Source organism: Pseudophryne corroboree, chromosome 6 (genome assembly GCF_028390025.1).
Source record: "Pseudophryne corroboree isolate aPseCor3 chromosome 6, aPseCor3.hap2, whole genome shotgun sequence".
Classification (NCBI taxonomy): Eukaryota; Metazoa; Chordata; class Amphibia; order Anura; family Myobatrachidae; genus Pseudophryne; species Pseudophryne corroboree.
The window spans coordinates 616,514,161-616,536,398 of record NC_086449.1 but is presented as its reverse complement, the minus strand read 5'-3'; the positions used below and the strand labels follow the sequence as shown (position 1 = coordinate 616,536,398).

The window sequence follows — 22,238 nt, the reverse complement described above, 5'->3', positions numbered from 1 at the left end:
ACTGTCTTTATTCCATAATAATTGAACTCCTATAATGTTTCTGATTATATTCTGCTCCTGAATCTTCACTGTAGTTATTCTTAACAGTGATGTTCAATGGTAGTTACAAATATAGCAGTATAGTCACAGGTATTTAGTAATTCCCTCTCCTATGGTTACAATTGTAACATATGTTGCTTCTCTGTGACACTCTTAAGATGTTATTAGGAGCTCTATATTGTTAAATGTATTGGTGGTTTTTACTGATTGTACTGTACATGTAACATCATGTAATAAAAGTGGTGAAAGTATGCGGGTACGCTCGGGTACGGAGTACCCATAAGAATTTGGCAGCCGGTACTCAGTACCACCTGCCACACACTTTGCCATTGCCACAATTATAAGTGCCACAAAGCAACACGACCATGGTGCTTGGCAGCATGACAGCTCCTCCCACTTTGTCAGGGTTACTGGGAGTGCGACAGTGGCTGTATTTTCCCATTATAATGGAGGCATTACTATATATTGTTATTAAATTGGGGGCATTACTATATATTTCTATTATACTGGAGGTATTACTATATATTTCTATTATACTGGAGGCATTGCTATAAACTTTTAGCCTTGCCTCCAGAATCCCCCAAAAAAGGGTCTGTGTCATGTGGCCATGCCGCTAGTGTCATGTAACCACTCCCACTAGCAGCATGTGGCCACACCCCATCACAACACATGACCACATCCATTTTTCGTCACTCCGTACCCATAAGAAAATATTTCTACTTGCACCACTGCGTAATAATGGGGGAGTTATGGTCACAACACACGCAGTTATTACTTTGTATACTTGGAATAATATTTTCCAAACTTAATGCTGCTGAGTTGTTTCCTCCCAATATTCAATTGCAAAGCATGTTAGCCCACATGTCAGATAGTATTTGCTTGTTTAAATTATACTTGAATACTGGTGTTATTTTTATTGATTTCTTTTAACCCAGATTTTAATTGGGTCTTTAATTAACCACACATCATATGATTAAACATGTATTGATGCTGTATTCTTCCTACTGCTAACAACCAGATAGGAAAGGAAATATCATGCACAATACAGCTTTATAATCATATCTTTTGTCTGGTATTGCTTGTATGATGTTACACAGTATTGGCACACGCTGTTTATAACAGGGAGCTGTGTGCTAATATACAGTAGAACACATTACATTCATAGAAGCAGGATATATTCCAGTGCCCTATTCACTTCTGAATTGGCTGCTATAACAATCAGTACATATGATATGATACAATACATTTATTGTCATTATTAAATAAAATTTGCCAACGAAATTCAATTGTACAGCACACCAACAATGTTAAAAGCTTGAACATAGGAATATAAAAGCACACAGTACATGCATTTGAGAGATAAAACATTATTCCCAATGAGCAATCAACATGCGCACAGCAGTTGGGAAGAAGCTATACCGAAGGCGATTTGTGCATGCCTTCACTGATCTGAGACGCTTTCCAGAGGGCAATTTAGCAAAGAGATAAGCAGACGGGTGGCTAGAATCAGACATTATACACCTAGCTCGATTTGTCAGTCTTGCTGCAAAGAGATCTTTCACAGTCTGCAGCTGGACCCCAATAATTTTACTAGCTAAGCGCTCTAACTCCCCTTGCTCATGGGTGGTACAATTTCCATACCAAGCTACAATTCCCTAGGTTAAAACACTCTCAATTGCACATCTTTAAATATTTGTTAACGCACCAATGCCGACACCTGCAACCTTAAGACGGCAAAGGAAAAATAAGCGTTGGTGTATCTTTTTAACTATTTCCTGAGTATTAACCACCCACGAAAAACTGGAGGAAACATGGATACCTAAGAATTTAAAGGACTGAACAGTCTCAATATTTAACCCATTTAAAGATACTGGGAGTAGCGAAAAATCAGTACTATGCCTAAAATCCAACACCAATTCCTTGGTTTTGTCCACATTTATCAATAGGTGATTAACCGCACTCCAAGTCACCAAATAAAAAATTTCCCTATGATAACTAGACTCATTCTCACCAGATATTAAGCCAACGACTGCAATGTCATCCGCAAATTTGATCATTTGCACACAATCAGAGGAAGACACGCAGTCGTGGGTGAATAGCGAGTAAAGAAGAGGACTTAGAAGTTAGTACACAACCTTGTGGAACTCCTGTACTAATAGTTACAAACTTAGACAGAAGGTTATCTGATTTTACCTGCTGGGATCTATTTGATAAAAAGTCTAGTAACCAATTACAGGTAGGTATACCAATACCTAAGTCAGATAGTTTACCTATTAGTGACTGGGGAATTACAGTATTAAATGCTGAACTAAAATTGATCCTCATATAACACCCTCGCTGCTCCAAATGACTGAGAGATGAGTGTAAAACTGTAAGAACTGCATCCTCAGTACATCGGTTTTCTTGATAAGCAAATAGGAATGGGTCAAATGTCCTAGGAATAAGGAATTTAATATGCTTCAATACCAGAAGTTTGAGGCATTTCATAATAAGAGAGATCAGCGCAATAGGACGATAATCATTTCAGCATTTCGCCGGACCTTTCTTGGGAATAGGGACTATTATAGTAGGCTTTAGGCATGAAGGAACAATACAATTAGTTAGGGAGAGATTGAATAGTATAGTCAGTATCCAGCTTAACTGGTTAGCACATCCCTTGAGGACCTTACCAGGGATCCCGTCTGGACCAGCAGATTTTTTTATAATCCACTTGTTGCAGACAATCTAAAACGTCACTTTCTGTAATCATCAGTGCCAGTAAGTAAAGGAATAGAAGGTTCTGTATTGTCCCTATCAAACCTGCAGTAAAACAAGTTTAAATCTTCCACTAACGCAGGGTTATTAGGCATCATTACATCAGAATTTGTACGGCAGCCAGTGGCCTCTTTTATTCACTGCCACATCTGTCTTGGATTCCACAGTTGGGAACAATCGGCCTCAATCTTTGCTGAATATGCAGCTTTAGTCCTCCTACTTTCAGATTTTAACCTAGACCTGGCATTTCTATAGACGTCATTGCCCCAGACTTAAGTGCAGTGTCCCGGGCTCGTAACAGAGACCGCACTTCATTATTTAACCATGGTTTACAGTTAGCAAAGACACGAATCGTCTTTCTAACTGTAACACTCTACATGCAGCATCTAATGTAACCCAATACCATAGATGCCAGCCTGTCAACATCAATATCCCCAAACTGACTACACTCCTCTAAAAACTTGTCCCAATCGGTAATTTCGAGGATATCCTGTAATCTTAATAAAGCCCCCTCTGGCCAAACAGTAACAGTCCTACAAGTCGGTCTGATTCTTTTGGCCAGGGACCTGTACACTGGTAATAAAAACAAGGATAAATTATCCGAACGACCAATATGTGGGCATGCAATAGTTTCAAAGGCCTTGTTTATGTTCGTGTAAACCTGATCTAATGTGTGTTCACCCCTAGCGGGGACAAAAACATTTTTATAAGATTTTGGAAGAACCTTTTTAAGATCTGCCTGATTAAAATCACCAGCCACTATAAGCACAGAATCAGAAAAAGCTGTTTGAAAGCCCATAATGGAATCATAAAGAGATTCCAGGGCGTTACTACATTTGCTTGGGGGATAATATAAACAGCTAAAATAATTATAGCTGAAATCTCTCTGGGCAAATAAAATGGCCTACATTTAACTACCATATATTCTATGTCAGTGGAACAAAACGATTTAATACAAACTGCATCCGAACAACACAAACAATTTATATAATTAAAAAGCCCACCCCCTCTACTTTTCACTGACTCAAGGGTTCTATCCACTCTAAAAAGCATCTTATGCTCAAGTGCAACCACCCGAGTCCAGGACAAAGGGGGTCATTCCGAGTTGATCGCTCGCTAGCTACTTTTTGCAGTGCTGTGATCAGATAGTCGCCGCCTATAGGTGAGTGTATTTTTGATTTGCAAGTGTGCGAACACCTGTGCAGCTGAGCTCTGCAAAAACAGTTTGTGGAGTCTGAACTTACTCAGCCCTTGTGATCACTTCAGCTTGTCTGGTCCCAGAATTGACGTCAGACACCCACCCTGCAAACACTTGGACACACCTGCATTTCCCAAACACTCCCAGAAAATGGTCAGTTGACATCCACAAACACCTTCTTCCTGTCAATCTCCTTGCGATCGGCTATGCAAATGGATTCTTCGTTAAATCCATCGCTCAGCAATGATCCACATTGTACCCGTACAACATGCCTGCGCATTGCGGTGCATACGCATTCGCAGTAGTGACCTGATTGCTATGCTGTGAAAAATGGCAGTGTGCGAACAGGTCGGAATGACCCCCATAGTCCGTGAGCCAAGTCTCAGTACAAATAATCACAGAACAATTTGGTAAAAACTTTTTATGGGCCTGGTCCACCTGCAAGTCATCCAGTTTGCCAACTAGGGATTGAACATTGGCATGTAATACACTTGGCAAAGGGGACCTGATAGGGCAGGCATTCATTCTGGCTTTAATACCAGCCCTTTTCCCCTTTTTTGCCTTGTCTCCTTCCTAGGGCACCTTTTCCATCCCCGTGCCTTTAATAGGTGAGGGAAATTTAAACTACGTTGTTATCTAATCCTGGGGTGCTCCCTCCCCTTGTCATGTCTGTCACCTCCAGAACCAGAACTCACACCCAACACCTCAGTTCCAGCATCCTGAGCCATCCCAGCCATAGGCAGCACCCCCACCTGCAGAAACACTCCTCCAGACAAGCTGCATTGGTGCCACACCACCGGCGTTGTCCAAACCAGGCGTTGTCCACACCAGTGCTTCCTCCAGCAGCAGTATAGGCAGTGTAAGCAGCCTCCACCACTGCCGCTGATACAGGCAGTCCAGCAACCACCACAGCTCCAGCAGCGTGTAATGGCGCATCAGCCCCCGCAAGGCCTACAGCAGGACCAGAATGCACCGCGGCCAGGAAAGCAGTATGGGCAGTACAGGCAGCCTTCGCCGCTGCAGCTGATCCAGGCAGTCCAGTAGCCACCGCGGCCCCAGCAGCGTATGATGCCACATCAGCTCTCGTGAGATCCACAGCGGCTCCACCATGAACCTCCGCTGGGAAACTAAGCCGCCAGCCGCAGCAGCTCTCCACAGGTATAGACAAGCTCACACTGACCACCGCCAGCCAGCCATCCAAGCAGGAACAGCATCACACCAACCGCCCATTCCAGGCCACCTCACCGGTGAGACAGTACAGCTGCTGCACTAGTGTGTGCCACCATGTCCACTTCACTGTCTACTAGCCAGCATAGCCATACTGCAGGTAGCCATACTGCATGTCTATTGAGCATTGCTGCAAACATTATAGGTACAAGTATTTTTCAAATTAAAGGTGCAGACCGTGCATAGCGATGCCTATGTGCATTTCCCTTGCGATAGCCCTGAGGAAGCTTAAAGCAAATGAAATACACATAGGCATCGCTATGCACTGTCTGCACCTTTAATTTGAAAAATACTTGTACCTATGTTTGCAGCGATGCTCAGTACATAGACATGCAGTATATGTACTGATTGTTATAGCAGCCAATTCAGAGTGAATAGTGCACTGGAATATATCCTGCTTCTATGAATGTAATGTCTCTTATATTAGCACACAGCTCCCTGTTATAAACAGCGTGTGCCGATACTGTGTAACATCATACAAGCAATACCAGACAAAATATATATTTATTAAGCTGTATTGTGCATGATATTTCCTTTCCTATCTGGTTGTTAGCAGTAGGAAGAATACAGCATCAATACATGTTTAATCATATGATGTGTGGTTGATTAAAGACCCAATAAAAATCTAGGCTAAAAGAAATCAATAAAAATAACACCAGTATTCAAGTATAATTTAAACAAGCAAATGCTATCTGACATATGGGCTAACATGCTTTGCAATTGAATATGGGGAGGAAACTCAGCAGCATTAAGTTTGGAAAATATTATTCAGAGTATACAAAGTAATATTAAGCCTCATGTAACCCTTTGTGTTTATTAAGCGTAGTTCTTTTAGTTATCAGCATGGTGACCTGCAAATGAACTTTACGGTGCATTTACTTAGTCACTTTTCAAATTACTGTATCTCTCTTCTGACCTGCTTGGAAACAAGAAGTCAGGCAGCAGAGGCGTATCTAGGGTAGGGTGAGTGGGGCACGTGCCCTGGGCGCCTTGGCAGGCCCAGGAGAGGGGGCGCCGCCAGCGGCCAGGGCATCATGTCCCACTCGCCCCCGTCACGCCGAAAGCCGAAATGTGAGGGGAGGAGGGCGCACCGTCTCTCCCTCCCCTCACCGCCGCTGAAAGCCCTAGCAGCGCTGCCAGCAGCGCTGCTGTGTCCGGCCTCCGGCGGCGTAAGCCAATCAGAGCTTGCGGACCGGCTCCTGATTGGCTGCCGGTCCGCGAGCTCTGATTGGCTAGCGAAACGGCGCCACACAGCCGCCGGAGACCTGTCCTGGAGCGGTGAGGGGAAGGAGAGGCGCTCTCCTCCCCTCACATAGAACAAGCGGCGCCGCCGCGCCGGTGACTCGGTAAGTGATCGGGGGGGAGGAGGGGGGGGGAGCACAGTGGGGCATGTAACTGGCACAGTGGGGCATGTAACTGGCACAGTGGGGCATGTATCATGCACAGTGTGGGGCATGTATCTGGCACAGTGAGGTATGTAACTGGCACAGTGGGGTATTGTATCTGGCACTGTGGGACAATGTAACTGGCACTGTGGGGCATGTATCTGGCACTGTGGGGTATTGTATCTGGCACTGTGGGGCAATGTAACTGGCACTGTGGGGCATGTATCCGGCACTGTGGGGCAATGTAACTGGCACTGTGGGGCATTGTATCTGGCACTGTGGGACAATGTAACTGGCACTGTGGGGCATGTATCCGGCACTGTGGGGCATTGTATCTGGCACTGTGGGGCAATGTAACTGGCACTGTGGGACATGTATCCGGCACTGTGGGGCATTGTATCTGGCACTGGGGGGCATTGTATCTGGCACTGGGGGGCATTGTATCTGGCACTGTGGGGCAATGTAACTGGCACTGTGGGGCATTGTATCTGGCACTGTGGGGCATTGTATCTGGCACTGTGGGGCAATGTAACTGGCACTGTGGGCCATTTTCAGTGGCAACACCCCTTCTGGAGCGTGACCACACCCTTCTGGAGTGTGGCCACGCCCATTTTGCCGTTGTGCGCGCCTTCGGCGCGCGCACATGCTTCTTTTGCTATGTTTTTTTTCTTCTTGGGGGGGGGGGGCGACATTTTACATCTTGCCCTGGGCTCCAAAAACCCTAGTTACGCCTCTGTCAGGCAGATATAGGTAGATGCTGACATCAGTGAACAGATAATGGTTTATGGGAAGGTCATAAAGTTTTGTATGGTGACTCTTGTTACAACTATGTTAACGTTCACATAACATGTTAATCTACTCTCTAAATTTCTTGAAGATCCTTAAAACATAATAGGCCATGACCCTAGACCAATAGACCCCTCCATACCTTTGTGCCTTGAACAAAGGGCCCTAAGACCTAATTTGCATAGACATAAAAATCCAGGCAGGGATAAATACCATATCCGGTTCTGAAACTGTGTACAATTCCTGAGAAGCCAATCTGACATTGGGAATTGCTCCATCTTCTTGCCTCTCCCTGCAAATACTTTTATCTAAGTGAGACTGTTCATTTTTAATGCTTCTTGTTTTTTAGAAAATGATTTGTCTATGACTGTCTCATTTATTGTTGTTGTATACATTTAAGCAATGTATCCAGGGCTGGTTCTAGCCCTTTTTGCGCACCGGGCGGGAAATAGGGACGTGGCTTCGTACAGGGGGCGTGGTCAGTTACGCCCCCTGTACAGTAGAGTAGCGCCGCTGAAATACTGAGCGGTACGCATTGACATCATCGCGCACCGATTTTCAGAGGGATAGATACGGTGGGCTATTGCGCACTAGGAAAAAAGAGCTGCACACTTAGAGTAGCATAAGACATTCAAACACCATATGTCGTGATTAATGGAAAAATATAAAAAAAATGATATCTATGGTGTGCGCTAATTTTCCCAAGGAGATGGCGATGATCATAAACCAATTACTAGTTTATAAAAAATGACAATCATTTAATGTTTAGACATCCATGGTTATAAAGTGACACAGTGCACATAACCTGGCTCAAAACAAACAGTGACATATAATAAAACGATGACATATAGAATGTAGATAAGTGATTAAAATTGTATTGCACAGACCCTTAATTTATAATCATAAAAGGACAGTCTTTGTGCAATTATTTTAAGAAGGGTGAGACTCCTGACTCATACCGTATGGGATATGTGGTGTGTGCCTTGATGTAAAAGGTTCCAGCCGGGCAGCCCAGCACCACACCACAAGCTTGGCCCAAATCGCAGACGGAAGCAGCGAAGATGGCAATAGAAGTCCAAAGAAGTCCCGAAAAACTTAAGAGTCCCACTCCTGGCACAACGCGTTTCGGATGTATTATCCTTTTTCAAGTGCTTGTCATCGCGCACCGCACAGCAAAGCGTAGCGTCTAGTTCCCTTCACAGGGGGACACAGCCGGGGGACACAGCGGGCAGCGGGGGGCACAGCAGTAGCGGATGTTGCCATGGTGTGGCGCCCTGCGGACGGTGCAGGCGCTCCCTCCGGAAGGCGGCGCCCCAGGCAAAAGTCCGCTACTGATTGTATCGTTCCCATTTTAAACTTCCTTTAATAAGATTGGTCTCTGTGTATCTTATTAGATCCATTTTACCTTTAGATTCAGCTAATCCATGCTACATATCTGTACTACAGATTATTATTTGGGTAATACTGAGTGGGTCTTAATTATAGGTGTAGGGAGAGCTTTAGGTTTTCTAGTTGGAGTGAGCAGCCCCTGAAACAACCTTAAGTGCTGGCAAACAATTAATAGTGAGTGGGAGTGATACTGGGAAGTGTAACCATTTATGTAAACAGAGATTATAATAAGTAAATGAGTAACAGCCTTGCTCTTAGGAAATCCAAATGCATCTAGGTTTGCAGATAAAGAGCACACCCTTTGCTCTGAAAGATAGTCTATGTGGAGAAATAAGGGGATTCTGAAGATTACGCATTTTATCCACTAGAGCAGTGGTTTCCAAACTTTTTTGAATCACGGCGCCCTAGAATATCAGAATTTTTTTTCACGGCACCCCTAGGCCAAAAATGTCTTATTGAGAAATTTAGAAAGAAATATTACATTAAGTAGATCGCGTTTATATGTGATCCTTAGGGTCAGTTGTGTGGTGAGGGACAATATATGCTTCTGTTTGGCCACATATTTTAAGACTGGCAGCCACCAGCACTGGTTTTGCCTATTATATTGACCATGAATAATTTGAATTGGTCCTGGACCACCAACCCAGGGCACCCCTGCAAGTGTCCCGAGGCACCCCAGGGAGCCACGACACACAGTTTGGGAACCTCTGCACTAGAGATACCTTTATTTGTATGCAAGTAAGAATTGGGATGTAAGTGTCATTTCGAAGCATGAGAGAAGGTTACAGCACTTTGATGGATGTTTCAGAGTAAACTTTACCTACACATAGTGACGTTGGACACGCTAGTTACTGGTTTTATGTATTCAAATTTACGTAAATAGACCAGGTGGATGTATTTTGATTACCTCTGTGTCAGATCCATGTCACACAGGCTCAAGTGAGTGCTGTTCTTGGCAACATTACAGACAGCGATTAGAGACTGGAGTATCTTGGAACTGGGTCTGTTATAAGGGCACGAGGGGGCTCTTTATTAGAGGGGTAAGAAAATGGCCCTAAATCTGAAATAAAATTTTTGTAAACCTAATGTGGTTTTAGCCATGCCCATGGTCACTCATCCTGGTCATGCGCCCTTTCCAAGAATCCAAATGTGAAAAAGGTAGTAACCCTAAGTCTACAGTATTTTGAGAGTTTTTATGTTGTAGGTGCACCCTATTTAACATAGATTCCTGTGGAACATGATCTGTGCAGTTTAGACCTACTATGTATATTGGGATTTTGCTGCTTACATTAGTAAAAGGGTAATGCTCCTCTGACTAGCAGAGTGGCTCTAGGTTATGAGGTTAAAAGTGCAATGGAATATGCTGCACTATATAAGAAACTGTTAATAAATGAATAAAAACTAAATGATGTCACAGCTCCCCATGTCAAGTATTGACATTACATTAACAATACCAATCTATCTTATATAAAAAATGTGATATCTTAAAACAAAATTTACAAAAATATTTATTTTTGATTTATGTGCACTTTAAACAGGGGGTCTATTCATGAAGCACTGAAAAGAGTGGAGAAGTGAGCCTCTGGAGAAGTTACTCATGGCAACCAATCAGCATTGAAGTAACATTTATAATTTACATATTATACAATTGTATGGACCAGCTGATTGGTTGCCATGGGCAACATCTCCACAGGCTCACTTCTCCCCCTCTTTTCACTGCTTCATGAATAGACCCTTTGTAATCTTTAAGCATTAATAAACATTCCAATAGGGACACACTTTCAGAAGAAGAACTCACCTGTAATCAGGGGGAAAATATAACAGCATCATTTGAATTAAACTCAGCTAAAAATGAACAGGGAGCAACTAGGAACAACAAGGAGAAAACTCAGTCATACTATAGGTAACACATGAACTCACATTGCCAACAACCATAAGTATTAATTTAATGAAACAACTTAACAGCTAACTATAAATAAAGACACAGACATCTGACTCATGATTAAAGGAGTCACAGATAAATGTATTGATCTAATCAGAATTGGTAATTAAGGGTGGCGAGAAAAGCAGTGCTAACCTCAACAGCAGCCCAATAATGATATTTAAATAAATGTGGTGATAAAACCCATACAGCACAAACAGGATTGAGAGCGACCACTACCCATTAATTGGCCAAGCACTGGCCCCTCCCAGAACCTCCCCTCAGGTAGAGACAATCTCACTATTCTCAGAGGGGATATGCCATCAACCCACTATTGTGTTACTTGAGGCCAAACTACACTTCATCTATTGGAAGCAAAACACAAGAAATAACATTCCAATAAAGATAAAACATTTATTCAAACCAATATATAATAAGTCTTGTAGGGATCTCAGCTGGACAAGAGGTAGATGGCTGCTCTTCCTCCCTTTATATATCCTCCAAGTAACGGCACCCTTCACCCTACAGGCTGGCTGCACTATCACTAACACAATGCTCTAAACTACCCTTTACACACTCCTAAACTCATAACTAAAAACCCATTACATCAAAAACCTGGGTGATAATATAATAGCAAAAGGTCGATTGTCATTTGCTCTCATCCATTTCCAGATTTTCATTCCAACTAGCCCGATCTGACAATAAATCTTTAGGTGTATGGCCAGCTTTAGAGATTTTCTTTAGGAGTTTATATTCAAAAAGCTGTGACTCTCTCATTTCGGTGTCTCCCCTTTCGGTGGACTCTAGCAGCTTGTCTCTACAATGCCCAGAACCAGAGATATCTGCCTTCCAGCAGCTTGTACCGGCTCCAGCTCCACACGCCTGGTATGCAGTTTTATATTTTCATCGGTGGATTTCTTTGGCTCCTGAACTCTGAAAGCTAAGAAATCTATTTCCAGGAACTGGAGATATCTGCAGTCAGGTAAGCTGCCCTCCCACCGGAAAATGATGAATATTATGCCCACTCCACTATCCACCCCTCCTCTGTGTATAAACACCTCCTACCACCCTGGAAGTCATGTACGGGGGCCCCTTCATTCAGCCCAATGCCCCCTTCTACATTTTAGTGTTTTCCCTCCCACCACATCTCCCACCATCTGTGCAGTAAAGGAGTAATACCCCTTTCACACCGAACAAATAACCCGGTATCGATCTGGTATATTGCTGGCTCGGCGCGGTGTGAAAGGGGTCACTGCAGAATTCCCGCGTCGCCTTACCCGGTAATTCAACCCGGGAATAAAGTAGTGTTATTCCTGGGTTATTACCAGGTCAGGTGCAGTGTGAATGGGTTGCCGGGTCGATGCGACCAAGGACCCGTTCACAACGTAAGCAGAGGAAGTGTGGAAATGAGCTCATCTCCCAGCGCCACCTTCGTACCTGCCCCTGATGCTGGCTCCGCTCCCTGCCCAGAATGCCAATGTGAAAGGGTCCAATGCTGGGTTGCACCCGGGAAGGACTAGTTTCCTATTCCCGGGTGGGACCCGGCATTGCGATCTGAAAGGGGTATATTTAGGAGAAATTACTGCTCCTGGTCCAACATGCTTTTTGAAGATAGAGCACCCCCTATCACCTATGGGACATCAAAGCTGCCACTGATAGCACCCCCCACCCTACCTTTGTAGGATGGGTACAGTCGCCAGTGCATTGATATGCCTAGGCCCAGGGGTCTACACTGCTATTAAGACGGCCCTGGTGAATACTGGCACCTACACTGCATGCATCTTTGCAGTATTCCAGATCTGTAGCCTGAGACAAACCTGAAAACAGAATACAATTTATTTGCACTGATTTATCTAATATTTGAATCGTGCCAGAAATTTGCCAGCTATTAGAAATATCTGTATTTGTAATTTCTGTACAAAGTACAAATAATTTTCTTTAATTGTTTATAAATAATATTATCCATTTTGCAAAACATTTCTTTTTCATTGATATTAAAAAAAATGTTTTTATATCAAATCAATATTTATTTTAAAAGAAGGTCACAAAAGGCGGCTCAAATGTTTTTACATTAATTGTGTATTCAAGGGTTTCCCAACTGTAAAACAAAATATATATGAAGCAGTAAAAATATAAGTCATGTTTCAGCTGCTCCTGCTTTCCACATATTTCCTTCCACAGTTCCCCATAACTACAGTATGCCATGTATTTATAGGATGCTAATCTGCTATGCAGGAATGTTGTACGTAGAAGTTAATGCTGCAGAAAATTAAAGAGAGTAAAATAAAGAGATCACGGAGAAAGCTGGAAGAGCTATGGCCACAAAAAGGAGCCTTCTGCAGGTGCTGCCATGTTTAATGGGGTCATAAGATGGTTTTGTGTTTGTAAGGGTTAAGTGACTATTATCAGGGCAGGGTACTATAAAGAGGAAAAAAGAACTGGCTAAACATTGTCTGCTGCATGAGAGAAGTATATATTATATTTATTAATCCAAATAAAATATTTGTAGTGCAACTTAGATCATTAAAATCAGGGAAATAAAATACTAGGACAGAAAAGAATGTGTGCACTACAGAGTCTCTTTATTGGATTTTTAATATTTCAGACTTACATGTATACTATAACTCCACACATACAGTAGGGATTCACAAGTTACTATAAATTATAGCGGGTTGGGTATCCCTAATTAAAAAAGACTAGTTAACATGTAGCTGTCACAGCGTGCCAGAACCGATGGTTTACTTACCGGGTCCCACAGCGCTGGTCCCCAGGCGGGTGTGGATCATTAGATCGACAGTGTCTAGGTTGACAATGTTTAGGTTGACCACTATAGGTCGACAGTCACTAGGTCGACAGGTTTGGAAGGTCGACATGGTTTCTAGGTCAACGTGTGCTAGGTCGACAGGTCAAAAGGTCGGCATGAGTTGTTTTTGTGTGTCTTTTTTTCGTAGAGTGACCGGGATCCCCAATTAGTGTCCCCTCGCATGGCTCGCTTCGCTCGCTATGCTTCGGGGCAAGGTGCCTCGCTCTGCTACCGCTGCGCTCGGCACAGATTACCATTCCAATCATAGTCCACGTGGATCGTTAAGTATGAAAAAGGTCAAATTTTTTTTTTTTTAAACTCATGTCGACCTTTTGATCTGTCGACCTAGCACATGTCAACCTAGAAACCCTGTCGACTTTCCAACCCTGTCGACCTAGTGACTGTCGACCTATAGTGTCTACCTAGACAGTGTCAATCTTCAGACCGGATCCCGTATGAACAGAGGCCACGGCTCCCATAAAGACGTTCGCCACTCTGTTCCGGATTTAAAGGGGAAGGGGTGCCAAGCATTGTCTCAGCCAATCCTAAGTATGGGTCAGCATCCATCATCCATCCATGAGATGTGACAATAGCTAACTCTGTGACTCCAACATTAGACAGGTCTCTGAATAAATCCTAAGGTGTCATTTTTATATCGAATATATCAAAACTTTTTTAGGTTTCCTGTCATAGGAATTCTTATAAACTACTGTGGGGCATACTAAAATTATAAAGAAACTTGTAAAGGGACATGGAATATGCTGGCTTCCCTCCCCACAGTGCTATGATGCAGCGGCTGTGGCTAATGGTACCTATATGTCAGCATCCGGAGTCTTACCGGTACGCTGGGGCCGCGGGGCTGGCTTCCTTGGCGATGTGCGGGCAGAGGCGGAGGTGGGCTGCTGCGCCAGATCCGTGGGCAGCAGTAGCAGCGGTGAGAGGGTCCGCTCGTGGCAGCGGGACGTCGCTACAGTGGGTCGCTCTTGCTGGGCAATTGCTAGGAGACCAGGGGCAGTGAGCAATGTGGCTTTGCAAAAAGGTCTGCATTACTGGGCGCCGCCATGTTGGAGACCAAGTTTTGAGAATAGTTCCTGTTTCCTGTCTCTTCCAGCCAATCCAGGGGAAGCTCTCCCTATAAAAGGGGGCTGGTTTAGGACAGGGATGCCAGTGCTTCAAGTTACAACCCTGTTGTAGGTGCTTTAGCCTGTGCTCCCAGGATTCCTGCTGTATTCTGGTTCCTCCTGATCCTGCTTGGTCGGTTCTCTGTTGCTGCTGCAGCCCTGCTGTTCCTACCCTGCTACTGCCTGTGGAAGCGCCCCTGGAAAACCTGGTCCAGTAAGACTCTTTGGGCACAGTCGGCCCCGGGTCTTCTGCCTCGTCTTTCAAGCCACACTCCACAGATCTCCTTCACCAGCCACGCCTTTGTACCACCGACCACCGCCTGCAGATTATTATCTTCAGCCTCGTTTTCCAGACCACAGTCCACAGTCCTTGTCTCCAGCCACGTCTTCAACCATCATCCACAGTTCATCATCTACAGTCTCGTCTTTCAAATCACAGTCCACAGTTCTTTGCCTCCAGCCACGTCTTAACCATCATGCTCCAGACTCGGTTCTCTACCTCAGCCCTGTACATAATAAATACTTTCCATTGACTCTCAAACCCCGCCTACGTTCTTCATTGCTCCGTGTCCCATGCGAAGGAACTATATCCAGCCTCCTCATCTGGTTCATTCACAGCCTGCTACCTCCTCGGGCAAATCTCAGCTGCCGGATCCTCAAACTCTGCTAGACGTGACAGTAAGCACTGGCCTCAATGGATTCGACGGGTGATCAGGCCTCAGGAGGGGATTCAACTACAGATATCTGGTCTCGCTTAAGTAAGCAGGAGGCCACACAATCTCAAATCGTGCAGTTCATGCAGAGTATGTCCGAACGTCTCGATTCTCTCTGTGTTGCCATGACGGCCTCTCAAGTATCTACAGCTGCTCCCACATTAGCACCTCCAGTCCCGCTTCCTCCTGTACCAGTACCACTTCCACGGTTGCATTTGCCACCTCCCAATAAATTCGATGGGAATCCAAAACAATGCCGCGGGTTTCTCAACCAGTGCGAAATCCAGTGCGAACTACAGTTGGCCAACTTCCCATCGGCACGAACCAAAGTAGCCTATATAATTTCTTTACTTACCGGGCAAGCGTTGGAATGGGCTTCACCTTTGTGGGAGAGGATGGATCCCATCTTATCTAACTATCCAGAATTCGTGGCCACCTTCCAAAAAATCTTCGACGAACCAGGCAGGACTTCAGCTGCCTCTTTGGAGATCCTGTGTCTGCGTCAGGGCACGCGTGCGGTCAGTCAGTACGTGATCCAGTTTCGCACCCTTTCTTCTGAACTGTACTGGAATGAGGAGGCTCTCATTGCAGCTTTCTGGAGCGGTCTCTCCGAAAAGATCAAAGATGACCTCGCAACTCAGGACGTACCTGATAAGTTGGATACACTAATTTCTTTATGCAATAAGTTAGACCTGAGGAACAGAGAACGCTGTATGGAGAGGTTGCGGTCAGATCGCCCTAAGCCTAGAGTTGTTCTTCCACCAACACCATCATCACCAACTGCGGAAGAACCCATGCAGATTAATCGTTCCCGCCTATCCAATGAAGAACGTCAGAGACGGCAACAAGGGAACCTCTGCCTGTATTGTGGTGCATCTGATCACTTTGTTAAAACTTGCAATCTATGTCCGGGAAATGCCCGCTCCTAGTTTGTGCTGGAGAGGTCAAGCTAGGAGAATTCTCAGAATTACATACCAAGAAAGAGTCTGTCCTGTTAACCCAATTGGAGCTCCCTTCTTCTTCTCTTCTCATCCCTGCACTACTCGACTCCGGAGCCGCCGAAAGCTTCATTACATCAGCTCTGGTCAAACGATCAGGAATACAAACAGTTCCTTTGGATCGTACCATTTCTGTTACCGCAGTGGATGGAAGTTATATCCCTGAGGGTATTATATCCTTTCGTACTATTCCTCTCAAGATGAAGGTCGGAGTTCTCCATTCAGAAGAAATCTCTTTCCTTGTAATTCCTAAAGCCTCTCATGAACTAATCCTAGGGTTTCCATGGTTAATCAGACACAATCCCCACATAGACTGGCAAACTATGGATGGTCTCTCTTGGGAACAAGACTGTTTTCAGAACGGTTTACCTTCAGTTAGACATCTCTGTTCTTCCAACCCTTCCAGCCTTCCTGTGGAGTACCAAGCTTTTCAAGATGTTTTCAGTAAGCAAGGGGCGGACACCTTGCCTCCGCATCGTACTTGGGATTGTCCCATTGAGCTAGTACCGGGTAAGACTCCTCCCCGAGGTCGAATTTACCCTCTCTCACTTCCCGAGACACAGGCCATGCCCCTTACGACCGGAAATCGAGTGGTATCGGATGATCGAATGCAAGCGCATAGCATGCTGACCAAAAGAACACCAGATTTATCTACAAGATTTCTAAAAATGTAAATAGAGGTCTGGCCTATCTTGGGGATATATAAACAAGCAGCCATTTTAAGTCTGTGCACGGGATCAGTACGAAATCCTGCTGGACGGGATCCCGGCGGTCGAAATACCGACACCGGAATCCCGACCAGCACAATCCCGACAGGGGTGGCGAGTGGAACGCAGCCCCTTGCGGGCACAGTGCCTCGCTACGCTCAGCACACTATTTTATTCTCCCTCTGTGGGTGTCGTGGACACCCACGGAGGGAGAATATGTTGGGATTGTTCCGGTTGGGATTCCAGTGTCGGTATTTTGACCACCGGGATTCCGTCCGGCGGGATCTTGACCACATCCCCTGTGCACTTCTTTCTACTCTGTGACTAGAGAAGTTTGGTTTATACCTGCTGCTCGTTCCACATTGCTAGCTACCGTGCACTGCTTTGTTCTGCTTGCATTACAAAGTGTTTCTATACTGCTGTGTGTGTGTAGAGATGGATTCTACTCACTATCAGGCTCTCATGTGCTACTCTGTGCTGAAGATGAGGGGAGACAGGGAGAGGGCCCAGAAAAGGCGAAGGGAGAGATCTTGCTGGTCCAAGGAGTGGCTGCTTAAGCGGTCTACTCGCTCCTACATGCCCTTCCTGGATGAGATCAGGGAGAACAACCCGGATGACTACCGCAACTTCCTGCACATGAATGATGACACCTTCCAGGAGTTGCTGCGTATGGTGACCCCCCTCATACAGAAGCGGGATACCAAATGGCGGGTGCCTATCCCTGCTGATGAGAGGCTCGTGGCTGCCCTGCGGTTCCTTGCTACTGGACAGTCGTTTGAGGAGCTGAAGTATGGGACCCGTATCTCTGCGCAGGCTTTGGGACACTTCATACCTGAAACCTGCAAGGTAAGAAAATTTCACCATACATTGCTTGTCATGTAACAAAATGTTTTATTTTGCAAACTGAAATTGCATAGAAAAAATATGTGCTTTTTATTTCAAGACATAATTGTATTACATATGTGGCCAACACGGCTAAACGTTAGCAAACAGTATAAGTTTTCATGATGAGATGATAAAAAAATGCTATAGATAGCAACAAATGTGGGGCATTTTGATACTACACCATTGAGCGGCACCGCAGCCAGGGGCACAATTCACACATGCAACTTGGGGTAGGAAGATGGGTCCCCGGTACCATCAACCTGCACCAAGTTGCATGTGTGCATTGTGCCCCTGGTAGCGGTGCCACTCAATGCCGTAGTATCACAATGCACCACATCTGTTGCTATATATAGCAAGGGCATCATTTACATTTGTGAAAACGTAAAAAATAATGCCATAAATATCAAAATATAACTTTTTTTTATAAATATGCAGCCAACATGGCTGAACTTTTTCAGACAGTATCTTTATGTTAGCATCTGGTGCAGTATGAGAAATGGTGGTAGTGGCACATGATTTCAGACTATACCGTGAGGAAGAGTACCTGTGGGTGACTGACTGAACAAACAGAAGAGAGAGAGACTGCCTATAACCTCCTGGTGGAGTAGTCAAAGCCCACCTTCTTAGCGGATACTGTGGCCTGGGTCTGGAAAAATATTTCAAATTTACGGACTGTCAATAAGCACATGAAGGTAGGTGCAGATTGAGATTCCCCGGAACCAACAAAACTGCCCCTAGCAGCATGTGTTTATTGTTCGCCTCAAAGCGGTGCCACTCTTAACCATGGTTTTCATGATGCAGCACGTGTGCATCATTACATTTATGAAATGATAAAAAAAATGCTATATAGAACAACAAATGTGGTGCATTTTGATACTACAGTGTTGAGTGGCACCGCAGCCAGGGGCACAATGCACAAATGCAACTTGGGGTAGGAAGATGGGTCCCCAGTTCCATCAGTCTGCACCAAGTTGCATGTACGCATTGTGCCCCTGGCTGCGGTGCCAATCAACACCGTAGTATCAGAATGCACCACATCTGTTGCAATATATGAACCAAAAAATAAAATTGTGTTGATATATATCCAAACATAAGTATTTTTATAAATATACTTTAAATATGCGGCCAACATGACAGAACTTTTTCAAACACTAGAACTGTATATTAAGGTTTCTTCTAATTTTAAATATAAATATGGTGCAGTATGATATACGGTGTTTTTTGAGTGGCAGCACTTTCATGGGCACAATGCACACATGCAGGTAGGCCAGGCTTCAGGCTCTCCAGCACCGTCAACTGGACCCAAGCTGCATGTGTGCATTGTCCACCTGAAAGCGGCGGCACTAAAACGCTGTATATCATAGTGCAGTGCACCAGATCTATCGCAGTATATACCAGGGCAGCAGGAATCCGGTACCATCCACCTGTCCTTAGCAGCATGTGTGCATTGTCCGCCTGAAAGCGTTGACACTCACCATAGTATTAGAATGCACAACATCTGTTGGCATGTATAACAAGGGCAGCAGTAAATGAGAATCACCCTACATTTGAAAGAGACTTGTCTCCTCCTCCTCTTGTCCCCCCTGTGACATCAAGGAGGTCAAAATGGGGAGGGGACGGTAGATGTGTGGCTGCCTTGGGAAGGGTAGCTGGTTTGAGGAGATTGGGTAGTGGGGGAAGGGTGGGTGGATGGGGGTGGGGGTTGACAATAATGGGAAGGGTGGCTGGTTTGATGAGAAGGGGTTTGAGGAGGATGGAAAGTGGAGGAAGGGTAGGTGGATGGGGTTTGCGGTTGCAGATATCCGGAATGGTAGCTGTTATGCGGAGAAGGATGGGTACTGGAGGAAGGGTAGGTGGGTGGTGAACTGAAGGTCAATGGGAGATGAGAAGCAGGTGCTTGAGGTTCTGGCCCATGAACGTTCCACTCTGGTGTCAGTTATCCTGGGAGTGTTTGGTACAAAACCTGTGACACCAGGTGGTGGCACTCTACTTGCTGCTGTGCAGAAACCTTACACATAGTTTTGCTCACATATGAAGTCATCAAACTCATCCGGTTTCCGTAGCAGCTGTGAACGGGCCTCCAATAGTAGCGGGTCTTCAACAAATTTGGTTTTCCGTGGCTTCCTCCTGGCAGCCTGTCGCTGTGGAGAGTTTGGTTCCTCTGGTGAGGTGTTGTTGAGGGCAGTGGTACGGCTGAGGTCTTCTTTAGGTGTCTGTAGGTCTTGTGACTGTAGGGTAAAAAAAACATATTTAGTGAATATTCAAACTTTTTTTTTTCTTTTACAGTTCCCTGCAAGCATGGCAAAATCTCAAGCTATTGCAGAGGACTTTGACAGGGCACTGGAATTACTCAAACTGTGGTGGTGCGATAGACAGGAAACATGTGGGCATCACCAAACCCACCAACAGCAGGTCGGCCTACTTCAATTATAAAGGCTACTTTAGCAGTGTTCTCATGGTGGTGGTCAATGCAAACTATGAATTTATTTTCCTGGATGTTGGGAAAAATGGTCTATGCTCAGATGGTGGATCGTTGAAAAATACGCGCTTCTATGATAGGTTCACCACCAACTCCATTCATCTGCCGCCTGTGGAGCAAACAAAGAATGGCCTGGGATTTGTGTTTGTGGCAGATGAGGCATTCGCACTGCACGAACACATAATGAAGCCCTACCCGCAAAGAGTCCTGAACCACGATAGGCGCATTTTCAACTACCGCCTTTCTAGGGCCCGTCGGGTTGTTGAAAATGCATTTGGCATTCTCAGCAACTGGTTCAGGATCTTCCACAAACCCATTAACATGAGGCTGGACAAAATTGACTGTGTAGTAACAGCATATTGTATACTACACAACATGCTCCGTTGCAAGGCCACGAGGCAAATGCCTTTGCTCCCAGCAGGACCGGAAGATCCCAACCAGCCAGTGGTCACAGCGCCGATTTCCTCGGTGGGACCACCTGCAGCAACTTTACGCGGCACTGCAAGGGCAAAAGAGGGCCGGGAAAAATACAATGCCTTCTTCAATGGGAAAGGAGCTGTGGCATGGCAGGAGGAATACATCAGATAAGAAAAATTATTTAAAAGCAACTTACCCCTTCAGTCTCCTTAGCTGACCGTTTCTCCAGGAGAAAGTGTAGATCTTTGTAGTACCACAGCTGCGGCACATACACCTTGTCTTCACCAGCCCCTGACCTCTTGGACTCCTCCACCTTGTGGTTCTCTTTGACAAAGACTGTCCGTAGATTGTCAATTTTCTTCCGGACCCAGGCCACCGAGGCAGCAAAGTAGTTGGGCTTTGAGTACTCCACCATGCGGGTATAAGCAGCCTCCCTCTTCTGCTTGTTGCTGTAGTCTAGTGAGGACGTCAGCCACAGACACTCCTTCTCACGGTACAGGCTGATAAAGCCTGAAAGAAAATTGCGGCTCTCATAGGACATCTGCAGAATGCAAAAAAGGAAAATTAATAAACATGAAAAAAGTTCCATTATTCTGGTTAAATAAAGTTTGTTTTCTAGTTAAAGTTCCATTATTCTGGTTAAATAAAGTTTGTTTTCTAGTTAAAGTTCCATTATTCTGGTTAAATAAAGTTTGTTTTCTAGTTAAAGTTCCATTATTCTGGTTAAATAAAGTTTGTTTTCTAGTTAAAGTTCCATTATTCTGGTTAAATAAAGTTTGTTTTCTAGTTACTGGTGTGAGTTATCTGAAATATGTTGTGAGAATACAGTGATGTGCAGGGTGCAGCAGCATAATGGTGGGCTGTGGCTTGCAGAGGCACAGTATAATGGCGTTTAGGGCGCGGCCACCTGGGGCTTGCAGTGGTGCAGCATTTTGGGCAGTGGGCCAGTATAATTCTGGGTGCAGCAGCATAATGGTGGGCAGTGTTGGTAAAAAAATCCTAATAGTCATTGGTGGCCAGTGGCGCAGTATAAAGGCGTTTAGGGTGCGGCCACCTGGGGCTTGCAGTGGTGCAGCATTTTGGATAGTGGGCCAGTATAATTCTGGGTGCAGCAGCATAATGGTGGGCAGTGTTGGTAAAAAAGCATAATAGTCTTTGGTGGACAGTGGTATAGTCTGCCTACCTTGTCTGGTGTTTGGGAGCTCAGCAGCGTGCTTGCAGCCTCCTCTTCAGTCATGTGCGCAGTGAGGGGAAGAGGAGAGTCCATGAAGTCGGCTCTTGTCTTCACATATCGCACATCACAGTGTGATAAATCGAAAGTGGTAAAAAACAGCATGAGATCACGCCACAATTCGATAAATATTAAGGACAGCACATACTACCTTGAGACGCGAGATTTGACCGGCGTGCCCACAC

At 45.0% G+C, this 22,238-nt stretch overlaps 1 protein-coding gene across 2 annotated transcripts in view; it reads right to left on the bottom strand.

Annotated features, from left to right (window-relative positions):
- The window catches only part of LOC134933117 (uncharacterized), a 148,870-nt gene that overhangs the window by 34,567 nt on the left and 92,065 nt on the right, over window positions 1-22,238 (bottom strand). Inside the window, exons 2-5 of one of the 2 annotated variants that reach the window (XM_063928082.1) lie at window positions 22,006-22,104; window positions 21,019-21,363; window positions 19,956-20,154; window positions 13,940-17,880 (exon numbers count right to left, since the gene is read on the bottom strand). The exons of the other annotated variant lie outside the window; for it this stretch is intronic. Of the exons in view, the coding sequence (XP_063784152.1) occupies window positions 17,453-17,880; window positions 19,956-20,154; window positions 21,019-21,363; window positions 22,006-22,089 (1,056 nt within the window). The 5' untranslated portion in view covers window positions 22,090-22,104 and the 3' untranslated portion in view covers window positions 13,940-17,452. Of the gene's footprint in view, window positions 1-13,939; window positions 17,881-19,955; window positions 20,155-21,018; window positions 21,364-22,005; window positions 22,105-22,238 lie in introns of those variants that run through there. 2 annotated transcript variants of the gene reach the window in all.